This window comes from Aptenodytes patagonicus, chromosome 7, assembly GCF_965638725.1.
Source record: "Aptenodytes patagonicus chromosome 7, bAptPat1.pri.cur, whole genome shotgun sequence".
Lineage (NCBI taxonomy): Eukaryota > Metazoa > Chordata > Aves > Sphenisciformes > Spheniscidae > Aptenodytes > Aptenodytes patagonicus.
The window spans coordinates 44,438,029-44,459,201 of record NC_134955.1 but is presented as its reverse complement, the minus strand read 5'-3'; the positions used below and the strand labels follow the sequence as shown (position 1 = coordinate 44,459,201).

General features: G+C 35.8%; 1 protein-coding gene across 9 annotated transcripts in view; it reads left to right on the top strand.

Annotated features, from left to right (window-relative positions):
* RALGAPA1 (Ral GTPase activating protein catalytic subunit alpha 1) overlaps positions 1-21,173 on the top strand; it is a 138,915-nt gene that overhangs the window by 33,940 nt on the left and 83,802 nt on the right. For 4 of the 9 annotated variants that reach the window (XM_076345046.1, XM_076345045.1, XM_076345048.1 and 1 more), the window contains exons 13-19: positions 1,857-2,005; positions 2,847-2,976; positions 3,747-3,984; positions 6,277-6,438; positions 10,884-11,024; positions 16,931-18,499; positions 20,460-20,584. In XM_076345046.1, the coding sequence (XP_076201161.1) occupies positions 1,857-2,005; positions 2,847-2,976; positions 3,747-3,984; positions 6,277-6,438; positions 10,884-11,024; positions 16,931-18,499; positions 20,460-20,584 (2,514 nt within the window). The remainder of the gene's footprint in view (positions 1-1,856; positions 2,006-2,846; positions 2,977-3,746; positions 3,985-6,276; positions 6,439-10,883; positions 11,025-16,930; positions 18,500-20,459; positions 20,585-21,173) is intronic. The other 5 variants (XM_076345050.1, XM_076345052.1, XM_076345053.1 and 2 more) reach the window with 3 other exon arrangements.

Sequence of the window (21,173 nt, the reverse complement as noted above, 5' to 3'; positions counted from 1 at the left end):
TTTAATGAGAAGCTTTTTTCTTTTAAGCTATTAGTCACTGCACACAAAACATCTGAACCTGCGGTTTTCCTAGTCTGAATAATAAGGTGTACAGGGATATTTTCTCATCTTTATCTGAATTACAGATTGGATGAGTACATAAGTGTTTGAAAAATTTGATCAGACACCACAACTCTCTACTTCAGTGGTGTCCTTAAGGAATGGGAGAGTTGCTGACGTTCCCTAACAGAAGTTTACTAACTGCTTCTAGGAAATTTGGCAGGGTAGAAATTGTGTTACTTTCAAATGTTCAGCAAAATGCTTTACTGAAGTTGAGGATATAGAAAATCAAGCGTGTATAACTTGAGGGTCTTTGAAATGCTTTTAAGGTCATATAAAATGTGCATTTTATGTAGAATATGTGCACGTACATACATACATACATACAGGTGTGTATATGACTGTAGCCTCCATAATACCCTTTTATCCAGAAGAAAATTGATTCTAAACAAAATAAAATAGACATGTGCATTTGCCACTCCACCATCTGCACTTTTACCATGGGTGACCATGCTGATTAGAACTCATTATTTTTACCACAGTTTGAATGATTTCCTGAATAGGGTTTCCTATTGTGTTGTACAGTTATATATAGAAATAAACTTTGTAACTGAAATAACTTTTAAATTCAAGTATGTTACAATAATTTAAGCTTCATAATCTTTGCATACAATGACTAGATTATGAAGTGTTTCTGAGAAAAGAAACAGTGAAGTATCTTTATTGGTTTGCAATGTATCACTAAGGTTTACACATCTGAGAGTGCCTAGGAGGTTCTTCATGTTGAAGTTTTTTTAGACAAAGGTTCATTTGACCAGCAAATATATTTTTTAGGCCAAAACGGAGTCAAGACATCGTTCTAACCCCGTACCATATCTGAATTTGAGAGGTTTCCCGACCTGGAACCACATTTGACTTTTTCTGTGAATCAAGAATCCAAGACTTCTGTCCTGAGTTTTCTTCCCATTTAATTATTGCATAGACTTATTTCTAGGCACTTAGAGTAGGGTGGGTTCATTAGTTGAGGCTAGTGAATGTAAAGCTGCATACTAATAGTTTTTAATTATTAAAATCCAAAGCTCTCAGCAGAGGGAAATTACAGCTGTAGAACCAATGATTTCCTGTACATGTGGATTAAGAAAGACAAAAATTAATTGGAAATCTAGGGCTCACCGTGATTCAAGTAATTCCTAAACTTATATAAAAATATAACAACGCTTCAGTAGTAGCTCCTGTAACTCCTGCAGTGTCCTTGCCTACTTGGCTTTCATCATTTTCATTCTGAAAGCCCTAATTCACTGTCCAATGAGGTCAACCACTTTGGAGAAGTGGTTCATGTTAAAGCCTTTCATAAGCCTTACTGATCACAGTGGGATGAATGCTTTAGTTTCCCAGAACATAATACAGGCCTTGTCATGCTGAAGCACACACTGTGTACCAGGACTATTTCAAGTAGTTTAGCATATATTATGCTAGTCAGTTGCTGGCTTACAGGTGGAACTTTTGTGCAGTGGACTTCTTTACTGGGACATTTTTGTCCATCATATTAAAATAATAGTATTGAGTAGTTTGTTGTACCATCTGTCTATGAGAGCAAAAATAAACACACGTTTTGTAGAAAAAAATGGGGAAAAAAAATCAGTCTTATTGTTACTTTATTATCACATCAAGCTAACATATTTGAATATATACTTCTGAGTGTATATGCAGCCTTTTCTGTTAATCATAGTAACCAGGAAGAGAAAAATCTATCAACTGAATTGATGAAAAGATCAAAGTGCTTCAAGCTCGTAACATGCACTCTTTTCTACTTACAGGTTTTTATAATAAATTCTTCAAATATATTCTTTCTTGAACCTGCAAATGAAATTAAAGCTCTGTTGGATGAACACACTGATATGTGTAAACGCATTCTTAATATCTACCGTCACATGGTAGTCCAAGTGACTATGGACAAGAAGACATGGTAAAATGCTAATGCTTTTATCCTTAGACTATTAGTTCACAAGATAAATGTGAAAATTTACTTGGTAGTAAACACAGTAGAGTGGTATTGACTATGTGAACCAGTTTCTCTAAATCAGTAAATACATGGACTTTAACATCACAGACAACTTACCAGAGGGGAAGAGGTTATCTGCTCTGTTAAAGCCAGTAGTAACCACCTAGTTAGTTTGAGGCAGCTTAGCCCTCAGTGAAAAAAGAAGTAAGCTAGGATATACAGACTACTATTAAGGAGCTACTGATGACTTTTTTTCCAGGGCGTTTTGCTCGTGTCAGTGCTAAATATGAAAACATACTTGAAGCTTCACAGCCTTATTTAAAAATAAACAAAAATCCTCAGATAAGCATGGATAACTATTATAATCAGATGTGGGTTGCTCTTGATCTGTAATTGTGTACAGGGCTCCGTGTACTGTTTAACTGTTTTGTTCCTTTCCAGTGCTTAAGGTGCCTAGCAGGTACAAGGGACCCACTTTCAAATTCATTTCTATTATTTCACCCTCTCCTTTAAATAGCTGTCTCTAACGAGGTAGTATATTGCCACTATTCTCCATCATAAGAAAGTAGTAGCAAGGGGATTTCAAATGGCTGATTTACTCCATTTTAACTTGACTTGCATTCAATCTGTCAGTATTTTCTGACAGTAATTTCTTTTGCCAGAACCAAGTTAGGCTGTTTGTAATCGCTGTGTCCTGTTTGGAATGTGTTTGAGCAAGTCAAGCTCGGTTATTATCTCTAAAAGTATCCTGGTATATACAGAAGTATAACAAAAAGGTAACTCCAAGTTTAATACTGTTTTGCAGGGAACAGATGCTACTTGTGCTGCTCAGGGTTACTGAATCTGTGCTGAAAATACCACCCCAAACCTTCTTGCAGTATCAAGGAAGGAAAAACTCTACTTTAGCTGGAAGACTTGCAGGACCTCTTTTCCAGGCAATTAAACATAAATTCACTTTAATTAATCCAGCTTAATTTTGACCAAGCGATTAGATGCAACAACCACTGTTAGCTGGTTTGTCATCTTAAATCATTGATCATGTTACCCAGATAATGTGAATGGTGTGGGTTAAAGAACTGGCTACATTTGTTACTTTCTGTCTTATATTTAATGACACTGTCACAATGGTTTTTGGGGTACTATGAAATTAAATTCCTGTCCTTTAGTTGAGTTGTGATAACTGGCAATGTGTGCAGTTTTAGCCCGCTTCCATTGCAAAATTAGCTCAAGTCAGCACAAAATCTTCTGTGCCATCCATGCCTAACCAACTGATTTTTTTGTTCCTTACAGTAAGCTGTAGCAGATCCTTTCAAAGTTTATAGTTGTAGAGAGCTGTTGTGGTGGCTTCTCTGTAAATAGGATCTGTAAAGTCTCTAGATTCTTTAGTAGGAAAAAAAAAAGGTTACACGAGATACGAATGTGATGAGAACTAATTGAGAACAGTATTACAAAACTCTTTGGCAAAGCTTGTAAGATACCGAAAGATCTTTCATGAGTCAAACTAGTTGTTCCTGTGTCTAAGTCAGAAGCCCATGTTAGCATAACACTTGATAATTCATGAAAAGTCTGTGTGTACTGGTGAGGAGAAGAATGTCAGGACTACACAGAAATTTCTAGGGCAGCTAGAAACTTCTTTTTAAACGGTAACACTTGAATGTTGTCATCTTATGTTCGGAACCCAACTTTTCTCACTTTATTCTTTTAGACTCTTATAGTAGCTTGGATCAAAGCGAATCTAAATGTGTACATCTCTCGAGAACTCTGGGATGACTTGCTGTGTGTAATGTCATCGCTGACATATTGGGAAGAGCTGGCCACTGAGTGGTCACTGACAATGGAGACACTAACTAAAGTATTAGCTAGAAACTTGTACAGCCTGGACCTCAGTGACTTGCCATTGGATAAATTAAGTGAGCAGAAGCAGAAAAAACACAAAGGCAAAGGTAAGACAATACTGTATACACATCGTTTGAATTTGAGCTGGGATAGTGAGATGTTGGGCACAGAAGAATTTTGGTCTAGCCTTTTTAGTGCACCTAATTAAACTCTATCACCTGAAATAACCCCGTTTCTTTAAGATACGGCTGCTTTTTAGAACCACCACAAAATCTCCACTTAAAGATTCAATCCTGCAAATAGTTAAGCACATATGGAACGTAGTTCTTAAAGGTGTGTTGAATTTAACCTAAAATGTTACACTGTAGTGGGTTATGCCTTTCTCCTTTTATCAAAGCAATTAAATAGTTGAGTTCCAATCATAACTTCTTGAAAGTAACAAAGATTACACATCTGGTAAAAAATGAGCTAGCTAGCAAGTGGCTATTGCAGGCACAATTGGAATATTGATCCTGAAATCCAATGAATGTTGTTTAAAGATGAAATGTAAGATTAACATAGTTTTGTTTGTGTTCTAATTCACCACTAAGCCATGTTGAAGACAGGTTTTGTCGAAGTGACCTTGTTGGACTGTTTAAGAGAAAGGATACTTTTAATTATCCCTATGAATGGTACCAGTGTTTAAACGGATTCCTAAACAATGCAGGAAATACTCTATAGGACATAATATGGGGAGAGGAGGTGGCTACTTGCTTATAATGGTACAGTTCTGGAATTGTTAAGGGACAGGAAGTCTGTCCTCCTGGATAGAGTGCTGGATTGAGAGTTGCGAAACCTCCCAGATCAGAGACTTTCTGCATGTGACCATGAGCAATCACTTCTGTCTTTGTTTCCACTTCTGTAAAACATGGGTAATGATACTGTTCTCCTTTAAAAAGTGCTTTGAGATCTAATAGTAAGAGGCAGGATTGTATTTAGGGTGACTAATAAAGATGGGAAAAAAGTGTAATTTTTAGTCTACTTTTTCATCTCTGTGTTCCAATTGATGTGGTTCTCCAGTCAAACCTGGGGGAAGGTACTTCCTACAATATCCTAGGGTTTGTTAGTGAGATGCGGATGTTCATTTTGCTCTCTTAAAGAGGATGTTCCTGTAGGCTGTTCTTTGCTAAAAACATTTCACATGCTTCCAAATTTCTCATCTTGGGCAAAGGCATTATTCACACTTCCGTTTTGTTCTTCTGGGGTGTGACAACTGGACAAAAATACATTTCTCTGTAGTTGACCCTGAGAGGTTGTTCCAGACCATGCATTTTTGTTTTCCTATGCTATACAGCTTTCTTCATTTTCTTGCAAAAGACTCAGTTAAAAAAAATAGTAGTCAGATACGAGATAAGAATGTGTATAGTTATTTGAATAACTATACAAAAAACATTTTGAATCATCTGTATCACCCATACAGAGCCACATGAGAGGAGTTTATGTTAGCCTTCAGAAATAGAGTTCCAGAGAAAGCCTCCATTGTTAAATGTGAGTTGCAGAGTTAACTCCAGCTTTGGAAGTAATAAATACCATACAAATTATGCCAAATTTCTTTGGCCCTGTTCATTTGCTAATAATAATGAACATGTTGTACTAGGGCTCACTTTCCAAGAAGATGCCCTTTTAATGATTGTAATTTTTTATCAAGTATAATTTTGGATTATATGAGTTGAATGTGGGTAAAGAAATACATTGCAAATATTCTTTAGATCACTACTTTTTTTTGCATACAGTTGTTTTTGATAGCTCCTCATATAAGCTTTATTTACTTCAATAGAAATGTCAAATCTGAATTTGTTCCGTCTTTTCTTAATCTTAGCATAGTATTTTTTTGTGAATTTCCAAAGAGCCTTGTTCTCTGAGCCCATCATCCCATTCTTTTGCTTTTGCATTTGGTGTTAAAATATTTTATCATCTTTATTTCATGTTCCTCAAATGTCACGAAATTATTTGGGAAAAAACCCACAATATTAATGGTCTGTAACGTATGATTTTGTGTGTCTTGTCTAAATAGGAGCAGCAAAGGAGAAGTTTCTATAGTTAGACATTTTTACCAGGCCACAACCTTTGTAAACCCAGTTTTCTTGTGGTTTTGCACTTGATTGGTCAGAAAAGAAAATCACAATAGTTTAATAGCACCAACACTTCTGAAAAAGTTTGAGTATCCCTCAGTGTTAATGCCAGCTGAGTGGGTTTATGTATTTAAAAACCAGTAATGAGCTGTTTAGCTTTTAAAATCATGCTTGCTTTGATAACATAATTTATTCTATCCGACTTTAAAACTCTCTGAAAAAACACAACTACAAATATCTGGTGATACCAGAGTAGAAGTGAGTAGATTTGCACTTCTGTTTTTGCAGGAGTTGGGCATGAATTCCCAAAATCTTCCGTTGATAAGTCCTTTTCTAGAGGCTGGAGCCGTGATCAGCCTGGACAAGCACCAATGAGACAACGCAGTGCTACAACCACTGGCTCTCCAGGCACAGAAAAGGCAAGAAGCATAGTACGGCAGAAAACAGTCGGTACGTATCTGTAAAAGCTGATATAAGTGACATTTGAGAAAGGGTAAGGAATTAATAGCTGACTTTTGTAGCGATGTGGATAACTTCTTTCCACAAAAGTATACTATCAAAAATAATTAGTTAAATATGTAAATTATGCAGCCTTATGTGCTTTAGGGTAGCTGAATAGCTTGTGGTTACTAGAATTGTAGTTACTGCAAATGAAAGTAATGCAGTTGATGTATTAATTCTTAATGAGTTTGATCACATGCTTAAGCTGGATTGGAAAAATAATACTGTTTGTATATGAAAGAGAAAAAAGCTGTAATGATTTTAGCAATGGTATGGATAGGTGGGTAATAGAAGGCTTTTTAAGTGCGTGTTTTCATAAACTGTGCACAAAATAGGTTGAGTATTTTCCAACTAGTGCAAAGAAAAGTGTAAGAAATATGTATATATCTGCATAGTTTATAAAATGTGTTGTCTTTTACTATACCCTGAATCTTGCATTAATGAAAGATCAGCACATACGTGTGCAGTTCTCTATTTCTGAAGTCATCTATTTCTCAACTTCATTACTTGCAGATAGTCTTTCCTGTGATAGAATTGAGTGATGCTAAACAGTGCTTAGGTGAAGTGCTCAAAAGAAGACTCATTTATGTTCGTATGATTTGCTTAGAATATCTTCACGTGAACTGGACTACAAATTTCTTTACTCATTTGCCTCATCTTGATGATCTCAGTGCTATCCCTTATGTGAAGGAAAATTAAGCTGATTTTACTTTTTTATTTAAAAGAAGAACCTTTTAAGGAATATCTCTTGCTTTTTTACTGTCTCTGTAGTAGTAGTGGCTTCGGTCATTGTGTGTTGTTGCTTCACTGATACTTCTTGGAAGCAGGTACATTCTGACACAGTTTTAGAAACCGGGGATGCATATTGACAGTTGAATATATAATTGTGTTAGCTTTTCAGAAATTAACATTTTCTTTCTCTTTCCAAAAATAATTGCAATTAATTTTTTTAAGTCACAGAGGTTATTTAACCAAAGTTTTTATTTTAATATTCTTCAAAATTCTCCATTTTAAAAATTTTTTTTCTTGTAAGGCTTTTGTTGGTGTGGGAGAGTTAATTGTTCTATAAGCAGTACGGACATGTGAGAAAATGAGTCCCTACTCCAAAATTTCCTGTCTTTTTCATGCATTCAAATGCTACACAGCTTTTCCTGTATCTCATGCTGACAGCACCTAGTTTGACTAAAGTTTTCCTTATGGATCACAGATACTTTAAATGTAATTTCTGCTTCTCTGTAGATAGTCTGTGATTAACTGTTGCAGTGTTTTTGGTTTAAATCTTAATTGTCTTAACAAGGTAAAGCTCATGTTAAAATTTCTCCTTCCCAAATTGTTAATAATTCAGATACTCTGTCAGAAGATTACGTTGTTTGGTCAATTTATTAATGGTTTTGTTTTGCTGCTATTTGAAAGATGGCTATTTACATGATGTTAGCCCTAAAATGACTGAAATTTATCCTAATCAAGCTATATATTGACCTGGTTAGCAGCAAACTAATCTGATTTTAGTTTCACTGTACTTCAGCTTCCATGGTTTTGTTCCTTTCCTCCAATTATCGTACATATTTGATATTAATAAGCCAAGTTTGTATTACTGTAACCAGTTAAAATTTCAGCTCTATTCATATTGTAGAATACCATCTGGACAAGCATCACAGCATTAGTAGGACGATTTTAAAAGATGAAAATCCCAAAAAGAGTTGCCAGAGCCAGAATCTCAAACTCTTCAGTTTTTTTAAAATGTTAACGAAGAACATGTTACTGTCTTAACTGTCTGCAAACAGTTGCTTGTTATTGTCTCTCAGGTCTGCTGAGAGCACTGTTTGGATGCTTCTTAATCTGTGCCAGTTAACACAGGGTCACATAATAAAAAAAGTGGTTTATAGTCACAATAAGTAAAATTTTCTATAGAACATTTTGCTGGTCAGATCTTCTCGTTCAGTTTAACATTAGCTCCACAAGCTAAGTCTGGAATTAAGTCAGACCTCAGATATGTTGCATGATACCTGATATGTAGTGTATTTCCTTTGATTGTGAGTAATGTACTCTTTGTATCTGAGTAGGGGGGATGTGCATGTTGAATATTTTATGGTAAGAAAAAGCTGGGGTTTCTTTTTCATCTGTTTTATGTTGTACACATTTTGTGTACATCTGTGCACCTCTATCTTTTGAGCCATCCTCATGCCAGCACACATTTATTGCTGCACCAAATTTGTGTGTATGTGTGTACTCAAATAAAAATCACAGCTTTTCTGGTATGCAGTGTGTACATTTTTAGCCTGAACTTATGTAAAGTAATTTTTGGAAAAGGGCCTTTAAACATGATATGCATATGGGTTGAAAAATCTTCTATAAGGCTAGGTACAGAATTTGTGGCTTAGGCAGCAGATTCTAGTCCTATCAAAATATCAGATCAGAAAGAATTTACTAATCTATTGTTCTGCTTTTGTCTATAGACAACAGTGGAAGCTTATAAACTGTCAAATATCTAGTTCACATTCTGGTATTAAGTCTGCCTCTGCTTAACTACTTAATTGAAATTATGTGACACATCTTATTTAAAATGATAATTCACTGAGGTCACATTTTCCTTTTACAGCATCTCAAAGTTAATTTTGCTTTCAATAATAATACACTGCAATTTTTCCTTCAAAAGTTTCTGTAAAATTTCCACCTTCCAAATTGTAAATGGGTTGTTCTGCACACCCCACACACCCCCCCTTGCTAGTATCAGTGTAATATGGTAGAAAAGATCCAGTCAAATTACAAGGGACATTTCATGTTAAGATTTGTAATGAACACAGTGTCCAATCTCAAAAGCTTGGTTTATTTAGAATCGTAGAGTCATTTAGGTTGGAAAAGACCCTTAAGATTTACTATGTAGCTTGTTATTTTCTCTGTTGCCTACATTCATTTTAAGATGCACAATGATGAATGTAATGCATCTAACTATCCCTGTATCCTGAATTTTATTATTGCATCTCTTAAACAAAGAGATGTTAAAGCCTTACACGTAATTGCCTTTTTTGTTTTAAAAATTGGTTTCTGTCTTATAAACTAAGTTTAATAGAGAATGGCTTCAGTCTTAAAACGTCTGTCTTTCTGAATTGTTTTTTCAAACTGATGTCAAGACTCCACTTAAGTTGTGCTGCGTTTGTTAAATGTTTTCTGCTCTATGTACGTTGATCTACCCAAGTTATCTGCATGTTGCTGTTAGGGACAATTCTTTAACCTGATTTAGAAGTGTGATGTGCTCAACTTTCACTGCACTCCATTCATGTACTTCTGATTCCCATACAGATCAGGAGCACTAAGATTCTAAGTCTATATTCCATGTTGCTTTGAAAATACATGTAGAAAAGTTCAAAGACTGATTAAATATTGTACTGACTATTTATGTAAGATGCACTGAAGTTTCCTTAAAAGAAGTTTATCAGCAACTATTTTAAAACAAGTTATCAAATTTGCAACAGTTTGAAAAGGAAGCTGCTTGAAACAATGAATATTACTTTTTGAAGAACTTCAAGTGTACTTTGAGATTGAACGCAGTATCGGTTCTTGCTACGTCTTACTCTGACAGAGGAAAATAAGTGTCATAAAGATTCATTTTAAATCTGTTGAAAAAGCTGCAGATACAACCTTGATCCTGATGCCACAGTTCTTATGTAAGTTTTCCATTCTGTAGGACTGTTGGCAGAAGATGAGATATGAAAAGGTGAATTAGTTTCAGTTTAGCAAGATTTATCCTGTATCAATTAAAAGCCAGACCCTATAGATAACAAACAATTTAATGCTTTTTATTGTCAAACCATTTCACTTTAGTCACTTCATTTTTAATGTGGAACTGTAACAAGTCGTATGGCAAATTTCTCCACACAGAATTGGTCATTTTCTCTTTATGCTTTTGAATCTCTTTTGGAGAATCTTGAATTCAAGAGTATGGGTATGTGTAAAATTCAGATACTTTTTCAGGACTAAACTGAAGGAAACTAGAAAAATGCAAATGTAGTCTAAGTTGCTTTTTCTGTTAAAAAAATTCAAGTTCTGAGTGCTTGTGGAGTGACTTTAACTTTGATTTTTCAACCCCTGATGCAATGGGAAAAAAAGTGTTAATTAGTTTCTTGATTTTGAATGCAAAATCTCTGTAATCATCATAATAAAGGCATTGTTGCTGCTTTACATAAAACTTAAAAACTCAAAATGTCTTATGTGTCCACTGATTTTTTTCTTTCTTACAGCTCTGCCAATATCTGCCGTGCTGAAACGTTTTAATTTTTGAATTTTCTTCCTTTTTATCTTTGTTTTCTCTGTTGCTGCTTTTTCTGTGACACAAGCCTTTCATTATAGTCACTCTTCTTTTTTCCTTCCCCACTTCTTTCTTTTCCTTTTTAAAGCCATGAGAAGCCGATCCATTGGTGAATGTGCTCTGCCATCGGCCTATATACGCAGTGCTAAAAGTGCTCCTGTTCTGATCCATACTTCCAAACCCTTCTTGCCTGATATTGTTCTCACTCCCCTTTCTGATGAGCTTTCAGGTAGTGCCACCTCTGCTAATTTCTGCACCCCCTTTATCACTTTTTTAAACCTTCTGCTTTCAAATTCTGCTAAATCATTAAATTTTTCGAAGTAAAAATACTTGGGGGATGGGGGGAGAGGGGAAGAGATTAAGAATGAATATGTTGAGTTATGTAAAATACCATGCTATTTTGCAATTCATTCTGGAACTGTTGGAAGTTAGTGCTGTGCCAATGTTTACTATCATAAAAGTAAAAATTAGAGAAATCTCTTGCTTTTTCAATTTATTGGTAAGCAGTAATATAGCATCTGTCTACCAGAGAGTACAACTAATCTAAAGTTTTTATTTGTGATGAGTGAGGGAGGAAAAGGAAGAACATAATTTTACTTTGACTTGCCATTTACATCTTTCTACGTAAATTTTTTAATTCAGTGTCATAGATGTTGTGTGGACAACCATGATAATGATATACTTTAGCTCCCGTGAAAAAAGAATGTCTGAAGTATATGGTATCATATAATATGCTTTACAGTATGCCTGTTTTTCATTAATATATAAAACCATAAAACAATCTGTAGTTTGGAATTCTGAAGTGCTGTGTTTTGGTGTTGTGTTCCAAATGATCCATTTTCTACAGAGTTGTAGTTTTCCTCAACATTATGTTGTTGTCCAGGAGGACAACAGCAGGGAGGTTGGCTAGAAGTTTGACAGTAGCTTTCTTTGAACAAATAGGTTCACCAATTAGAATTAGCACAGATTTTAAAAATGCATGCATGAAAGTTTACAGATAATGTTATTTTTTTTTTCCTGTGCTGCAGCTATTATATAGGTGTAAATTAGTAGCGTGTAAGGCTGACAATCATATTACGCCTTTGTCTCAATGAGTGGGAAAAAAAAAATGAAAGCACAGTGGGAGGACTATCTATACAGTCAAAACTGTGTGCAAATATAAGGACTTAATGGCAGTAATTTTTTAATGGAAGTTATGTTCTTTTTTTTTTTTTTCTTTTCTGTCTCTCCTGCCTGCCTTTGTTACCCAAGAAGTATCAAGAACTGGATTTTCATAATTGGATTTTGATGTGCGTCCAAGATTAAGTCGTCTTGTTGTGAAACAGAAATGTGGTGCCTTATTAGTCAATCCAAAAACATAAATGGAGACTCAGGAAAGTCCAAGGAACCCGCTCTTAGAGATACCAGACTTTCACAATGAAAAATTATAAAGTATTTTAATGCAAATCTTGACACCACAAAGAATAATAAAATACAAATTATATGTAATAAATTAATAATACTCATCCAATACAAAATCTGCACGACCAATGTAATTCTTAAAAGTGAAATAATTTTACAGACCTTTGCACTTCTAACACAGAAAAAGTCCTAGGCGCTTCCTGGTTTTGGTGTCTTCTCCAACAGATGGGTGTTGAAACAGCTTCATTATGTGCCCAAGAATCTTGAACATTGCCAGAAAACTAAAAAGCTCTAGTGAAGAAAAGCAAGCCGTTAGAGTGTTGATGGGGAAGTAGCAGAGTAAAGGAAAAACTATCCACTGGATCAGAGTGCACTTTGCTCTTTTAATTGTCTGCCTTTTTTATTGCTCTCTCTCTTCTTTCTTTTTATTTTTAAACATGGAGCTTTATCATTTTCCTTGCCTTTTCTTCTTACAGTAAATATATTCTTTTCTGAAAGCCTTCTGTGTCCAGATTTACAGCATGTAATTTGGGAAGTAATCAGATTGTGTCTATCGTAAGTGTGCTTTAGGTAATGAATGATGTTTAGCTTGCTGTGACAGCCCTTCCTCTTATTTCGCAATTATATGAATATCCCTGTTATGCAAACTAAATTTCAGATCCAACACAACTCGAAGGAGAGGATATTTCAAATGATTCCAAAAGAAGAGGATGCCCTTATCTTAAGTTTTCTGAAGTAGTATTCAGCTCCTTTTTAGCTGTGAAACTCCTCATTGGAAGATTGACTCACTGAACACTGATGAATCTTGACAGGTAGTCCAAAAGAAAGCATTTATGCCAAAACCTTTACCTTATGTATAGTACAGGATATTAATTTTCAAGAGGAAGGCAGAAGACCCCAGTATAATTTGTTATTTATTGAGGCATAATGTTTCTGCTTGAAGATCAGTCAGTAGGTTAACAAAATTTATTACAAAAGCTCAATCTTAACATCTAGTCATCTAGCATCATAGGGGATGCTTTTCCTAAGATTGTAATTCCGTCATGTAGTTTCTAAGTTATGCTGTATTTCCATGTGCAGAGTATTTGCAACTTTTCAAACAGGATCCAGAAAGTGGGAGTGGAGACTTATGCTTTAAGATGTTTAGTTAGTAGTTTGGTACAGTGCAATTGTTGCAAACCTGCAATATTTCTAAAAAGAACTTTTCTATTAACCTGTTAGAATCACAGGAAATCCAGTCTTACACATTTACAGGGTAACTAGCAAAATAATGATTCATTCCTGCTCCTGTTGAGGATTTTCAGGTACAAGACTGCTTGTGGAAAAAAGTGTCGGTGAGACGTAGGTGAGATTCCTGGAAGCAGTGGGCCACAGTGGCAGTCTAATGAATTGCAGGTGGGAGATTTTTCCGTATGCACTGGGACTAAAAGAATCAAAGGAAGTATTAACATGGAAGGGAGACGTATATTATGCCTTTACAACCTTGCTCCCTAATCAGTAAGTAATCATTAAGATGAAATATAAAGAATTCATAATTGTAACATCAGTATGGCTGTAATTATTCTTTAATCCCAGAAACTCACAGAATGAGTGTGTTCTTATAAAAGAATCGAAATGAAAGCTGAGAAGCAAAATGTGTTATTTTTTTCTCCACTTCCTGAACTAACTTTCCATGATGAAATATAATCCTGTCCCAACATTATATGGGAATCTTCTACTTGCGCTCATGCTCTCTTGCCAGAATGTGTCTCTCCATGAGTTTGTATTTTAGCATATCTAACTCCCACTTGATGCTGAAAAACTACCTTCTCTTTCTGCCTTCTAGCAGAAAAAGGAGAGGTAAGGTTGATTTAAGGAAAATTGCAGTTGGGTGAGATTAGCTAGAACTACCAATTTCAATCTCTTCCTCACTGTAACATATTAGGAGCCAGGCCAGCGTTTCTCCTAAGTACGTGCAGTGTGTCAAATACACAGGCTTCTGGCGCACAATTGCAGTGTGGGTAGTGAAAACTCCTTAGGGATTGATGGTGTCCCGGTTTGACTATATACCTGCGTGCAAGGGTGAGCCCTGATTGTGAAGGAGCTGTTCGTTTGGGTTTTTAAACATTGTCTGTATTTTGAGTGCTGATATTGCAATAACAGTATATTTTTCATTTCCTTAATTCCTGCCTCTGTTCTACAAAAAAGAAATCTCTATTGGCACAAGCACTACACGTTTGCTTGAAAATGTTTGTGTACTTGTCATGCATACGTAAGCACCTAAAATTAATACTGGATCAACATTGAAATAAATCTAGCTGAATTTATTTCAATGTGTGGAGCTGCTTGGCATGCCTTTGGAGTTCTCCATCCAGTAATTTTTAACATCCTAGAAAATCATAATCACTGCATGCATGCACAGTATGCAGTCCTCAGGCTGCTGCTTTAAATAAGCTTGAGTTTATAAAAGGTATGAAAGATGCATACATATTGAGGGCTCAAGATGAGATCGGTGTATCATAGTTACATATATTAATCTCATATATAACATTATCATAGATATTTTTGACTGAATCCTATGGTCCTTTCTTTGCAGCTGTAAGAAATAGCTTTGAGTCTATATAAGCATAACCTGTGTTAATCTGTGCCTAGGTCAATAGAGAGTTTGAAATAACAGTTCCAACTAGAGAGAGAGACCATTCATTTTGGAGGGTGTTAATTCATATAGTTAGTAATAAATTGAACAAGAACAATGATGAGAATTTGTTGCTTATCAGAGCTGAAGAGAGAGGAAAGCGATAATAAATTGTGCCGTAGATGATGATTTTCAGTTCATGTTTATTTTCTGAAATAGCTTGGATGTCTACTCTCTTTTTCTAATACAGATCTCTCTATTTCCTAATAGCTTCTTTACAGTTCAGTAAACTTCGTATTAGGCCAAACTTTAATTTTCAAATTTTAACTTCTCTGAAAAATTGAGCATGGAAATACCACTTTTCATCTTCTTCCAACACATACATGTACTTAAGTACAGCTGTATCTCATTCCTCCAGTTTGTATGCTTTGCTCAGAAGGAAAATACGAGAAAATTCAGCTCCAGCTCTAACATTCTCAGAAAGGTGTGAGCACTTTAAAGCTGGTTTTTAACGTGACTTCAGATTATCATTATTAAGTATTACTGAAATAGGTATAGACATCCATGAAGTAATAACTTGAAATATTTATTTTGGCAGTAACACATCAGATTTAGGGGAAGGAAAGGGGCTTAAATTTTGTGCTGGTTTTAAGTAAATTCACCATTGCAGTCCTGAAGATAAACCCTCTAGATAGAACAACAAGGTAAGTCTGTTTACTGTGGCAAGTAACTCTTGTTGGTATTCATTTAAGCTCTTTGTTGTTATTCCTGACTTAAAAAGTTGTGGGTACGCTTTTAAAGTGGTAGGTAGTAAAAAATAAATCCAGGGAATAAGGGATTCTATCAAAAAGAAACCAACAGAAAACTGAGAAACCTGTTTTTACTTTACTGTTCAAGTGCCTATCCCATAAAAAGACTGCAAGGGATAGCTCAAATTCTTGCAATTAGTTGATTTGTCTGTAAGAGATACTTAGTCTTGCCTACACCGGTGGTTTGATAGTATGTAGTGTTCCCATAACATATCAGGAAATCTGAAGAGGAGCGTGAAGGTTCTTTATTTTGGTGGATGATGTGAAATGGGCTGAAGATACTTCTCTAGAATTCCTAGGTGATCCATGTTGGAACTGCAGCTTTCATTACAGTTAACTATGATTTGTACTGATGCTAATATATTAGCAGTCTCAACGGAGACAAGGAATCACCGATTTAAATGGTCATAACAAATGTTCTGGTCTTTTCACAAACAAAAGTGGTTTTACTCTAATGTTAACTGTTGTGAGGCTGCAGGATGTTTTTCAGTAGCAGAGTCCTTAATTTGGTAATGCTCACAAATGTCACATTTGCTTGGGTAAAACTGGAAGAAGAGGGGGAGGTAAGCTTCCATTTAGTATTAAGTTTTGCATTTTGAAGATGAGAGACAAAACATCCTTCTAGGGAAAAAGGGTATATCTTTAAATTATCCAGTATGTGTAGTCATCTTTTCTGTATAGGGCGAGCTCTTCCCTGTCATTTAAAAGCTTTAGTCTTTAGGTATACACTATATTACGTATGCCATAATATTCATAATCGTATGATAGTATTCCTTTTGATACTTGAGTAACTTACATTCACACAAGTTATGAAAAAAGTAATAGTTTGCCACTTCAATAGACGATTCTAATTTTCCAGAAAACTTACTTGTTCTCTTTGGAGTTGTGCATTTTTCTGAAGATGTAAATTCCATGAAGGGTACTACTGTTAAGCTAATTTGTATTCCAGGTAACCATTTCCTGAACAAGCTAGCTGGAATAATATTGGTTGAATTATTGAATTTATTGGCACAGCCCTAGCTTTAACTGTATTTCCAAACGTTCCATGGTCTCACTGTTTGTTCTCATGCATGTTAACATTTAAAACTGTGTTCTGATGGTCTAACTCATTTATATTACATTCTGTACTGGATATTATGTGCGTGTGTTTTTAACACTCTAGTACTGGAAAAAATATTTTTGTTGTACTTAAGAAAACAAGGCTCTGGACTTTCCTGGCTTTTAAAGTCACGTAATTAGGATGTAGTGGTAAATAAATATTGTCTCTGTATGTAAATTTTAGTGCATGTTACATATACTTTTTTCCTACAGACATTGACGATGCTCAAATTCTTCCACGTCCACCTCGAGTCAGACATTTTTCACAGAGTGAGGATGCTCCAAGTGAAGTTTTTGGTGCATTAAATGAGGAACAGCCACTGCCACGAAGCAGCAGCACCTCTGACATCCTGGAACCATTCGCAGTTGAACGAGCCAAAGGTGCAGTTCCTGTCATTGACAGTTCATCCCATCATGCTCCAAGCTTACAGAGTTCCACTGAGACCTCTTCAATGCATAGATCCACTGAAAGCCATATCACTGATACAAATAGCAGAGAGTCCTCCTTGGAAGTTGGGGATAGTATTTATGACCATCTTTGTCATTTAATAGGGCCGGTAGAATTTGCAAACACAGCCTTTGAACAAAGCCAGTATGTTGACCTTGAAGGTGAAGATGATCTCCTTTCCTCTCTGAGAGAATATCTTAAAGAAAAAGAAGAACTTTGCGGTAACTTTGAGATAGATAAATGTGAGGCTTCTGCTCACGAAGTTGATACATCACTAAATAGGAATGATAGATTACCACTGGACGGATTAGAAAATAGAGATCAGACCGGTCAATGCACGAATAGCATCACTGTTACAGAAAGAGCCGATAACACAGAGCTGCACCTAGAACAAAACCAAAGTGGCTTTATAAGTAATATTGCACCTACTCAAGTAGACATTTTTACAAGAAATCAAGCGCTTGATAAAGCCAGACAGTTAAATACTGACAAACAATATGAAAGTGTGTTCAATCATGGGTCAAGTAGTCCTAGCAGCAAAGAAGGGAAGAGATACCTGTACAGGCAAGCAGCCACTGAAGCTGATGTAGATTCAGCTGTGGAAGCAGCGGTAGCTGAAAAGCATAAAAGTGCCCAGTTTAATGAAAAAGTAACCAACTCACGTGTTACGCATGCAAAGAAAATTCTTCCTAAAGCACAAGTTAACCCTCAAATGCCTCACAGCACAGGCACAAGCAAACTGTCACCAACTAAAAGGAGTATATCTGAAACTGTAACTCATAGGGCCAAAATCATGAAAATAACGACTAAAAAAAGAAATAGTGTTCACGTTACTTTTAGGCCATCTACAGAATCGGTTCAATTTTACAATCCTCTTGAGAGCAAAGAGGCCGCTTGGAAAGCAAGACTTCGTAAACTCAGTGGCTTCAGTAGTAGCGGTAGTGGTAGCAGCAACAGCAGTACCAGTGCAAGCACTAGCTCATCAGCTGTCACGGAGCTGGTTAGACCTGGAATATATAGACCTCTAGATGCGATCAATGCTGCTTCAGCTGGCAGCAAGCAAATTAAGGAATCTACAGAAACTCAAGCAGCCATGTTGCAAAAAGAAGGTATTGCAGTTAATCAGTTCCATAATCGTAGTGCCTTTAGAGCTTCAGGTCAGGAGTCAGCGCAACAGCAGGGCTCCCTGGGTGGTGTTTATAAAACTGTTGTACATGCTCTTTCGAAGCCGAAGGCAAATGTTTCCCCACAGAGGCAGAACAGAATGCCAGCAGAGGCTCCACTGAGGGATCTGTACAGTCATGTAATGGGCTATTTTGGAAGGAAAGCTGCAGGTGAGCACTAACAGTGTGCAGAGCGCAAAAGGAGAAGGGCAGCACCAGTTTGGCTTAATGCAACTGAAGCAAGCTCTGATAAGCAATCAAAAGGCTTTGGGATGATCACTGCTTTCCCTGTTTGGTTATGCATGCGCCTACAGCCAGCTGATTTTTCTCCCAGCATAAGTTACTTTTACATACTTTAAATTACTAATTTCCCTTTTCAAGATATTTAGTTGAACCTCTTTGCTGCTGAAGACCATTAGGTTAGGGAAGAGGAAGAGACAGTAAATGACCTAATAAAGGATTAAGCCTTGAGAATTTTGAATTTTCATCTACCATGCAGAGCCTTAAAATTCAGCCTACTGAATGATTGGCATATGCATATTTTACCAGAATGTGCTATTCCACTCTGAGTGTAGTTTGTTTGTCAGACGGACCTGGCTCTTGACCAGCTAGGTTGAACTAATTGTATTTCTGGTTCATTTAGTGTGTTTTCTTCTTCCTCCTCCTCCTCCTCCTCCTCCTCTTCCTCCTCTTCCTTCTTTTTCTCCTCCAAAACAAAAAAAGCCCCTCAAATTTATATTTGGAGGTCAGTTTAGATAACTTTTAAAAAACAGTCTTAAACAGAAATCTCCTATTACTGGAATGATTTAATTACGACAGTTCTCTGTGAGTCTAATCATAAGGTTTTGTTTGAATCTTTTTCAAAACATGCTGTAGACGTTTCTGAATTCATTCATCAAAATGGATGCAGTTATATCTTGTCAACATCTTTTATTGCTTTCTTTTTTTCTTGGAATCGTGGATGTTCATGAAGGTCTCATGATAGTCCTTCTCCTGCTAACTGAGACCTCTGTGGACTGGTCAAAAAAGAAGGCTGTCGCTCTAATATCCATTGTCTTACTTCACATCTTAAATAACCTTAAATGAACAATAAATTAACTTTCAGCAGTAATGTAGGTTTTCTTTTTTTCCCATTGTTATGCTGGCATGATTAACAGAGGATTCTGTAATGCATCCTGCATCGAGATGTTAATGCCACCTGAGGGCAGTCTTTGTAAGCATAGCACCGCAAGAGCGTGACTGTCATGGGTCTCAAAAAAGCGATTTGCTTCTCTGCAGAATCTAGACTTCTGAAAAAGTGATATCTAGAAAGCACTAATTTTAGAAATACATTTTATTTGAAATCTGTAACATCTAACAGAGCCTCACTATTAGAATAAACTACACTGTGGTCTCATGAAAGATGACACTGAGGGAAAAATTCTTACAGAGAAAACATGAACTGGAATAACTTGAAGACTTTAAAGGCGAAGATCATGAAGTCAGGTGTAACAGCCACAGTTAAATATGAACAGTATAGTTACATCAAAAATATAACACTGAAAAATGAGTGAACTTAATTAATTGTTCATAACCATTGACCACCCAGAGTCTGAATTTTCATTCCATGTACTAGCATGTAGTTTTATTACATAAAATTTCCTTTGCACTATTTATACTAACTGTATACGGTGCTGCATTGACATATGTCATTACTACATATTACAACCTAGTTTACTTTTTCCACAACGTGGCTCTTCATTAGGAATGCAATGAAGAAGGAGCCTGTAGGAATCATATAAAATTTTTAGGATTTATTACTTACTTTTTGTGATACGGAGGAAGAATATATGCTGTATCCTTAAAGCAAGCATTAACAACTTTGAGTAGTGCTTACCTATAAGCTTCTTGCTCTTAAAGGTGGTACTGGAAATCAACTAACCCCTGCTTAGTGGGAAGAAGAAGCCGTACTAATTCTTAAAATAGAATCTGCTTTAAAAGAGGGAAATTCTTAAAATGCATGTTTGGCAATTTTGATTGTTTGTTTGTTTGTTTGTTTCTGTTAATTAGCAGGGTTTTTTCTGTTTTTACCTTTGTTTTGAAAATGTCTTGATGTGTTCTTTACTATATACAGTTGTTCATTTGCTTTTAGCTAATAGAGAGGACATGAGTCAAAAGCTGCACCCTATTGATAGTGATATTGGCAGTAGCAATACAAATGTTCCTGACCTCATGGATGAATTTATAGCTGAGAGACTCCGCAGTGGTAGTGCACTGGTAAGCCTTTAAACTTCCTACATTTCAATATGTAAGTCTGCATATATGTGTGAACTCGTCAATGATGTTATAAATCAGTTCACTGAAACATATTTCTCTGGATTTTATGAATCAGAAAGAATTAAGAGTATCACTTAATTATCCCTTGCCTTTGACATAGATTCATGCCATTTTATGCCATTTGTGTTTTCATCTCTCTTAAATCTTCATTGTGGAAGCAATGCGGAAGTTACTGTCAGATGAATAGTTTTCATTGAATTAAACGGCCTTAATTGCACCTGTAAAGATCTTTGTACACAGACACTTTCAGAATAATAGTTTATATGTAAATTTGCAGTCCTCAGTGTGGTATGTAGTTAGGTATCATGCTGTAGTATGGTACTATTCTCTCCAGGTATCGTGAGTGCAACAGACTACGAAACTACACCAGTATATGTTTTTCCTTCATTTTTTTGTTCCACTTACAAGTGTTGAATAATTTCTTGTAAATAGTTCTCTGCTAATTGAACCAACTTTTCATATGCTTTCTTTGTACACTTTTCCAGAAGTGTCATGTTGTTTGGAATGTCATTCATAATGAGAAATTGTA